At 33.2% G+C, this 9,473-nt stretch overlaps 1 protein-coding gene across 1 annotated transcript; it reads right to left on the bottom strand.

The window, feature by feature from the left end:
• Positions 1-6,581: 6,581 nt before the first annotated feature.
• LOC143595844 (uncharacterized) lies at positions 6,582-9,146 on the bottom strand. The gene is made up of 3 exons (XM_077074763.1): positions 8,983-9,146; positions 7,158-7,302; positions 6,582-7,034 (listed from the first exon to the last, which is right to left on the bottom strand). Exons 1-3 carry the CDS (start codon positions 9,013-9,015, stop codon positions 6,862-6,864), a joined length of 351 nt encoding a protein of 116 aa, XP_076930878.1. The 5' UTR covers positions 9,016-9,146; the 3' UTR covers positions 6,582-6,861.
• Between the last annotated feature and the right edge of the window lie 327 nt (positions 9,147-9,473).

The following is a 9,473-nucleotide window of genomic DNA, read 5'->3' on the forward strand; positions in this document are numbered from 1 at the left end:
AGTAGAATTATGATATATTTTATTATATTGCGAGTTTTTTAAAGGTCTGCATCAATTTTTTTTACTTAGTCATTCCAAGTCTATATACAACGAACCAAAAAATTGATGCATGGTAATACATTGTCTAATTTAACAAGTTTCATGATTCATGAGGAGATGAGTTATGAAGTCAATATTCATTATATTCGTAGGAATTTATGTCATTTTCTTGGTTAATTCAAGTTATAAAAGAAAATGAAAAAAAAAACACAATGAAATATGACACGATTTAAGAGTTGCATTTATTCTTTCATGCATATGTGTGTAATTGTAGTTACACATATTTATATATATACACACATATATAGATATGTGTATGAGGTATGTTTTAACACATAACTAAATAAACATACTATAAAGTTAATGTTAATTAAACCACAAAGTTACGAGAAAACTATTACCGACCAATTAATTTGTAAATGTTGGCTTTTAAAACCTCATATTTCTCTTATATTTTTAGTTTTTCATGATCTATTCAATATTTCTTGAAAAATACAAAGAAATGGAACTAGGGTTTTGCAAAGCCCAAACCCGGACCCCACGTATCACAAAGATGAGTTCAACGTGAATGTTGGTTGGCAAGACATTCACAAGGATACATGGAAAAAGTTTGGAATTAAATGCATTTTCATTAAAATTTTGTTGTTTATTGATTTTATTTGTTTGATGAAAAGGGGAATTGGTGCGAAATTCCTATAATAACCCTACGAGTCTTCCCCACACCCTCATTTCATGGACCAAGATAATGTTTATATTTTTAATTTTTTGTCACTTGAAATATATCCATGAATTTATGGAAGTTTGTGCTTAGAATCTCATCATGCATATCATTAAGAAATAAGAATATGGAAGGGTGGAGTTTGGGATTTAGGGTTTGATTTGAGAGGAAGACAATGCTTTTGCAACACATAATACATTTTGTAATTGCATGTAACTTGTGTTTGAAGTTGAGTAATTTTTTAAATACGTTTTCTAGTATCTATTTATATATTTGGATTCCATATGTAGTTGTATATTATATTCTATAAGTTATGATTATTTGGCTCGAGCTAGTTTTGAATATGAAAACCCTCTAGTTGTGTTTGAGCTGAATGTATGTTACTAGTACTCCATGGTTCAATTAAATATATTTTCATACTTGTTTTTATTTGTATATCGATAGTTTCATATTCTAATATTTAAAAATGCATGATTTGAGATTGTCATTAACTTATCATTCGAGAATTTAAATTTCTATATATTTTGTTGAAATAAAAAAATTGTTAATAAAATGAAACATGTGATAATGTGACATCAGTTTTGAATGTTTTTGGTTTTCTGATTGTGTAGGTTTTGAATGTTTATATAGAATGAGTGTTTTTCGGATGTGTACAATTGACTAGGCACAAATTTGAAAGCTTTTAGGTCTCTAGCCTTGTAGTGGATAGTTTTATTAGATCACCTGAGTTTAATTTAGACATCGTAACGTATAGAATAATTTATTGAGACATTCGGTTAGTCATTTTAAACAGATGTAATAAGCCCAAAAACATATTTTTTTTTTAAATTTAAAATGATTTAAGATCAAGTTTTGGTAGTAGATATAATATTGACGGGCAGTTTATAAGATTATAAATGGGTGTCTACCTAACTACAATTCTAGCAAATCAACATCTTTAACAAATTCAAAAAGCTTAATATACTCACGTCCAATGCATAGTAAACAACTATTTATCAGTGTTAAGATAAAAGTTTAAGATGAGAGAATATATTCGTGCATATTCTCAATTAATATTCTTAAAAAGAATTCTACTACTTGTCCCAAAATAAAACAAAACCATAACGCTGTCATTTTTTAACATACCATGAGTTTCAATTTAAAGATTAAAAAATATGTATATAGCTGATTGAAAGACAACTAACATAACAGTGGTACCATTTTATTTATGAGAGTCAAATGGCAATTAAGGAGTCACATGACCTTGGCTTGCAAACATCCTCATAATTAAACTTCAGTAGACTTAAGGGAATCTAAATTCTAACCCACCACTACCTTAAGAACATGTCACAATTAATGCAAACCAGTTAACGAGATCCGACATCAGCCTCAACTCTCATACAATTTAAAACACAAAGATTTCAACCTAGCTACATATATTCGGATCAAGTAGCTAGCTATACATACACATATATTTATATGAGAAAATTCTCAAAATAGTCATTTACTTTTGGGAGATTCAAAATTTGTCCTCCCCAAAATCGTTTTTCAGATTTGTCCATTTTTTAACACATCGTTGGCGATGTGTTAGGTAGTTTTGCCGACGAGTTAGCTAATACATGGTAAACGATATGTTAGGCTTCCAAAAACATGATCAACGATGTGTTAGTCCTCCAAATTAACACAAGGTCAAAGATGTGTGGATGGATGTCTTAATTCATATTTGACCATATGTCTGGATGTCTAACACATCTTTGACTATGTGTTTGGAGGCCTAACTTGTCGGAGGGACTACCTAACACATCGCCGGAGATGCGTTAGAAGATGAACAAATCTGGAAACGATTTGAGGGGGGGGGGGTAAATTTGTAATTTCTCACCATTAATTGGCTATTTTTCGTATTTACATACATACGTACATACACACACGTCTCTCTCTTTATTTATATATATTTCTCTCTCTCTCTATCTATATATATATATGTGTGTGTGTATATATATAATTATATGAGTTTCTGACGAGGGTTCTGAAAATATATAAATTTAGTGGTACTCAGGAATCGTTGAAGGCTAAAAACGATTCTCTAGAGAGAGTGCATTTAATGAGTTCCACATGATTCCAAGCTTCTAATCTTCTATTCCGAGAAAAAACAGTTCCCTAGTTGTCTAATTTAGCTTTGGATAATCCAACCTTTTGGATTTTAGATACCACAAAATTCGTCTTAGAACCAATGCAACTGTCTATGTTCTTTTTTATTGAAAATGGGAAAACAACAAAACAAACAAAACCATTTGGTTCCGTTCCGGTTTCAACCATTACCTCAACTCAAACTTTGGGCTAGCTACTAATTTAATTATCCAAATGAAGTCATTTAACTTTAAGAAAAAAGAATAATAAGAACAGAAAACGGTTTTGATCCTAGTAAAATGTGACACAAATAGCATGGTTTATCTTGTGTATATTGTACAATGGGACACAAGTATAATGGGCATGGCAACTTCTTGGTGACGGCCATGAAGCAACTTTTGTTTAACACTTATAACAGTCTCGTTTATATATCTTGAAGTGGAATACTTGGGTTATGATAAGATAATTGTGCATGCTTGGAAGGCCGGAATAGATAGACTCTTGACTCGAGTGGGACTTTCTAAAAGGAATATATATAGATGTTGGTTCGTTTTGTTGTTTTTTGTGGAGAGTACGAAGAGACTAGCGAGCATCTTCACTTAATGCTATTTTGCCTTGTTTATTTGTCAATTTGTTAGTAATTGGTGTTGTATTCCTCCCATATTCACTCTCTACGTACGAGACTTGTAATTTGGGGCGCAAGAAAAACAAGGTGCTTTATGGGATCATCTTTACGACATGTTGGTGTATTTGGAAGAGTAGAAACGGAGTTATCTTCCATAACATGCCGACTAGCTAGCTACTCCAAAACGGTAGCAAACATAAGATCTTTGAGCTATGTTTGGATAGAGAATCGCTCTTCTTGTAAAATTTCGTTATAGAAAGATTGGTGCAATTTTTCTTTGTAATTTCCCGTTATTGTTTGGTCATAGACTCATAGCGTCTTATTAAGTGTTTAATGAAATTTGCCTTTGTTCTAAAGAGAAAAAAACAAAAAAACAAAATGGTTTATCTTTGTAATATAAAACGGTGACAAAAGTTAAGTAAAATGTTGTATTTCCTAGTAAAAGAAATAAAGTCAAAGACTACCTAACCACCCACAAATTTAGTGTTGATTCAATTGGTAGCTAGGAACCTAATTAAGTTAGTGAGTGAGTGAGTGAGTGTGTTTTTATGAAAATTGATGTAATAAAGAATGAAGAAAAACAGACATCTTTCCCTGTCTTGAAGAAATATAAAACGTGAGACCATCGATGCAACATTTAATGCTTCTTTGATGATTTGGAAGATTCGGTTATGGGGATGTACAGCATGCCTGGTTAATCTTATATTAATTCATTAATTAATTAACCTATACAAATGAAACAAATATTTATCACTCTTCTATTCTCAAAAGAAAACGAGTAAACTCCGGTTTTCATCTATGTGATTTGTCGAAATCTGCTGTTTTAGTCCAATAGTTTCAAATTTATGATTTTCGTCCTTGTGGTTTCATTTCACTTGCAATTAAACCTGACCTCAATAACCTCGTTAAATCTGGTCGTTAAACCCATCAGTGTGCACGTCACGTGAGAGGCAATTTTGTCCTTTCTCTCCCCAAATAAACCCCAGCCTTAAATCGTAAATTTGAAACTATTGGACTAAAACCGTAGTTTCAACAAACCACGAGTACGAAAACCGCAATTTACTCAACGAAAACCCTTATTTACCTAGTTAAAAAGCAAAACCATTTTACTAAATAATAGATGAAATCTAGATGATTTTATCCTTATCTTGTTATTTCTAAATTTTTTATACGGAAAATATTTATGTCAATTGTATCACTTACTGACTAAAACTATTGGAAACAAAAGCCAAAAAAATAATAGTTAAGAACCACCCTACAGCATTATGTGAGCAGCAAAAGACAGACCTGAATTCCAAATTGCCGGAACAGAAGGAGGTTGGAATTTCCAATGAGAAGACATGGTTCTATTCAAAGTTTCCAAAACTGCAAAATGTCTTCTTTACAATTTATCAAGACAAGTAAATAATACCAACTAGTAGCAGTAATAATAATATTATTATATATAATAATGGTGGTAATAATTTAAATAAAAACGGTGTAATAAAAGTTGACAGAAGTGGCAGAAGCAACAGGCATGTGATATTGTGAATTGTGATTCCATGGGACCATACTATCTTGTTGCTGCATGTTTACTCTTTTAATCTTACAATTATCATATATAAGAGGATCATAAATTATAGTTTACATGTTATATTCATTCATGTGTAGCTAAGGTTGATGATAACCCAAAATCGAATGGCTAAGATGTGTTTCGTCTTCTAAGTTTCAACGCCAGATGGCATAGCACAAGTTACGGTTTACATGATATCATTGTTAGTAGAGCTATTAACTGGGTCCGAGAGTTTTCCGGTGACAGGTTCTCATATTTACCAATTATAAAAGAAACTAGCTGAAAGCCCTAGCATGCCTTGCTTTTAAAATCGCTCCTGATCGCAAACAGTTGTTACTTCCAGTAAAGAAACGAAATGCAATGAGTTAATAACTTATTTATTGAGATATGAAGTTGATATAATAACAAACTGAGAAAACAAAATCTTATCATCGTAGCCAAATTAACAGACTTTCTAACATATGTTTCTTGGATTAGTTAAGATGTTGATTCGTACGTGCTGTGTCATTCTTTCCAATCAACGTGTGGGTCAGATAACAGGTCAAAAACAATTTTTTTGATGAAATTACCACGTCAAAGATAATTGCTAGCATTATATAATTTTTGAGACAGTTCATTTGTTTATAAAGCATTTTGGAAGATTTTTTGGATAAAAATACACATAAGACTATAAGAGCCACATTTGAGTATTTGACATCTTGACTCACTAACCATTTTCTGTTGACCTGTCATTTGGCTTACTCGTTTTTTCGCTCGATTGTAAACGAGCCGCTCTGGTCGGTTTGGTTTGTAAACGAGTCAAGCAACGAGAAAAGGTCTTCTCGCTTCGGTTCTGTTCGAATAGTTGTAATTTTTATTTTATATATAATTATATATGAAAAAATATATTAATATATAGACAACACGCATAAAATATAAGTATACAATTTTTTAAACCCTTTAAAATTGTCCCAATTCCGTCAATTTTATAGTTTTATTTGTTCACTTCAAGTTTTTATGATACATGAGGTTTGCTTACATATTCATTATATCTCTGTTTAAATTTATTTCTCATAAAAATTTACAACCTATTACACGCTTGTTTAAAAACTACTAATTTGTTTACAAAGTATATTATTTACATCCTTCAAACTTTATTCTTATTGAAAAATTTAAAGTGAAAAAGAAATAAATAACGCTCGAAATCTCTCGATGTTCGATCGAAAAATGCTCGATTCGATTTTGGATTGTTTCGTTTTTTGCTTGGTTCAAATTTCAGCCGTTCAGTTCGGTTCGGTTGTAAACGAGCCAAACAACAAGCAAGCCTCCGCTCAGTTCGGCTCGACTCATAAACAGCCCTAATTTGGCATGTAAAAAAAATACAAGTTGGGCTGCATTCCCCTCACTAGGCCCACTTAGCTGTGATGTATCATTTGGCCTGTTAGAGAAAAAAGGATATGCACATTGATTTAACTATTTATCTTAAATTCTTAATACATCATTGTAATCTTCACTTGTATTCAGGTTGAATTTATCTTCCTTATTATTTGCTATATATAAACTAGGAAACTTGCTTAATCTTTTAATCACTAACCGACTTGTCGATGAAGTCAGCCAACCCAAACCGCCGTGTTTGAGTCGGGAACTAAGCCCAACACAGAGCAAAGTAAATAACAGTATTAATGGGCCATAATCTACTAATCTGGTAAGCTTTGCAATGAAACTTATTATCCTTTTTTAACACTATTAAGTATGAAATACAGCATGATACTTCACTGGGCTTTTTGTTACAAACATGGTAGTTTATAGAGAGATAAACAGCATTAAAAAAGTTCATAAACCTTAGACGCGTGCGGGCTGCCTTTGCAGTTCTTGCAGCTTTCGCATGTTATGCTTCTTGATTCCGTTCCTGAACAGATAACTGGCTGAATGTTGTTTTTCTTTTATGGCAAGTGTGGAACCTTCGTCATGCTCGGTTATTTTCCTTTTCAAGTATTCAACTGTTTGTGCCTGAACTGATCTCTCACAAATAATAAATTGAATACAAATTCAGTAAAAAAAAACACTCAAACACCACCAAGTTATTAACTGCTATAATGGAAAAATAACCAAAGTAATTTAATAATATAAAAGCATACCAGATTGTGAAGAAGCTTTGACTGTAGCTAGATCCTTCAGTTTCTTGACTTTTCTAATTGCTTCCATGTGTTCAGATAATGCATCTGCATCTTTTGTTTTAAGAACATCATTTGTTTCAAAGCACGCGAGGGCTTTCTCACATGCCTAAAGAATAAATGGAGATTCAAATTAGATAAGTGAGTTGATGTTACAAAAATTTAGTAATGATTTGAATAAGTATTAATTATTACTGTTAATGTGAAAGACCTAGTTGTAAATGCCTCACAAATAGGGGTGCAAATGAGCCGAGCCGCTCGCGAGCTACTTGAGATCGGATCGATAAAAAACTTGAGCTGAACCTTATCGAGCCAGGGCCGAGCCTCAAATAAAGCTTGTTTAGTTACCGAGCCCGAGCTCGAGCCTTGTGTATTTTCAAATTTTAACTCTTTTGGACTTCAATGTATTAATTTCACACTGCACAACCAAGCTCGAGCCGAGCTTTGGTTCGTTTCAGGTAATGCACACTAGCTCGAGCCGAGCTTAGGCTTGTTTAAGGTGTCTTAACATATATAAAGTAATTAAAAATATATATAAATTAATACTAAATGATATTAAATGATATTTTTAAATAAATTAATTGATAAATAATAGACTAGCCGGTCTCGAGTTTGAACAAATGAATCACGATCCGAGCTTAAACTTTAGAGAAAGAGCTCAAAAAGAGCCAAGGTTGGGCTCTCATAAGTCAAAACGAGCCAAGCTCGAGCTTTAGAGAAAGAAATCGAAAAGAGCCAAACGAGAGCTCGAGCTCTCCTAAGTCAAACCGAGCCAAGCTTGAGCCTAGTCGAGCTTGGATTTGTCTCTGCTCATTTGTACACCAACTCACAAACATATATATACACTGTATTATTGTAAGAAAAACTTAATAGCTACTTCAGATTCCCAAATCTGGTTAAATTTGAGCATAAATTGTGTGCTGCACTGCTGTCTGCAGATATTACAATCAAATGCATTACATGACAATCTGACATATAGTAATACTGAACAACAGGACATGTCAGTCACATATATTTTTAAACTGGTTTAGTTATCAAGCCCGAGCTCAAGCCTTGTATTTTTTTAAAAATTTTAAACTCTTTTGGACTTTTATATATTAATTTCACACCACACAACCGAGCTCGATCCGAGCTTTGGCTCGTTTAAGGTACTGCACACAAGCTCGATCCAAGCTTAGGCTCGTTTAAGGTTTTCTCAAAAGATATAAAAATAATAAAAAATATATAAATTAATTGATAAGCAATAGACAAGCCAAACTCAAACTTAAAAAAAATGAGTCAAGAGCCGAGCTCAAGCTTTAGAAAAACAACTCGAAACGAGTCAAACTCAAGCTCGAGCTCTCGTAAGTCAAAACAAGCCTGAAGTGTGGAAATATTAAACAAAAGGACATGTCAGTTCACACTGTACAACCGAGCTCGATCCGAGCTTTGGCTCATTTAAGGTTTTCTCAAAATGCATAAAAACAATAAAAAATATATATAAATTAATTGATAAGCAATAAACGAGCCGAACTAGAACTTAAAAAAGGAGTCAAGAGCCGAGCTCAAGCTTTAGAAAAACAACTCGAAACGAGCCAAACTCAAGCTCGAGCTCTCGTAAATCGTAAGTCAAAACAAAGCCTATAGTATGGAAATATTAAACAAAAGGACATGGCAGTCACATATATTGGCACTAATCTGCAGTCAATTACTCCAAGCAACAAAACCTAATATCATTTCAATATTTCATAACTATTAACTACTACTGTGTTCATACGAATTCAAACATTTAGAAAAGAGTATTATTCACCTTTCTAGCAATGGCATAAAACCTGTTATCCATCGCTTGCTCAGCAAACGCGATCCACTCGCCGTAACAAACACTTAACCGCACATCCACAGCCGAATTCACATCTCGCAACACAAACGCCTCGTATCTCAACGCCAAACAGCTCTGAAAACAATGGCATTACCAATTCACACAAAATTAACAAACTAAAAAGTTCTTAATTAACAATAAGGACTCGCCTCCAGATCGCCGATGATTGCGAACGCGCGAACGAAGAATTCGAGGATCAGAAGCTTGCGATCGACAGGTAACGCGTTGAGTTGACGTAGAACGGATGTGGATTGGTGCCTGATGAAGTGTTGAAGGCTGCGTTGGACGTGGAGGAGTGATTTGATGTCTTTGGTTATTAGAAGTGATTCGAAAATGCGTAAGGTTCCGTCGTCGAATCTGGAGTTTCGATCGGAAATTGTGTGGTTAGATGATGATGATGATGATGATTATTATTATTATTA

Source organism: Bidens hawaiensis, unplaced genomic scaffold, assembly GCF_021521415.1.
Source record: "Bidens hawaiensis isolate Kalapana, Puna unplaced genomic scaffold, B.hawaiensis_p1.1 tig00045561_1, whole genome shotgun sequence".
NCBI lineage: Eukaryota > Viridiplantae > Streptophyta > Magnoliopsida > Asterales > Asteraceae > Bidens > Bidens hawaiensis.

Bases quoted from the DNA above. Each gene is read 5' to 3' on its own strand.
- LOC143595844 (XM_077074763.1), bottom strand. From the start codon at position 9,015: ATGGATAACAGGTTTTATGCCATTGCTAGAAAG. The intron at 7,303-8,982 runs GTGAATAATACT...TTTATTCTTTAG, and splicing joins TTTATGCCATTGCTAGAAAG to GCATGTGAGAAAGCCCTCGC. The intron at 7,035-7,157 runs GTATGCTTTTAT...GTGAGAGATCAG, and splicing joins CAAAGCTTCTTCACAATCTG to TTCAGGCACAAACAGTTGAA.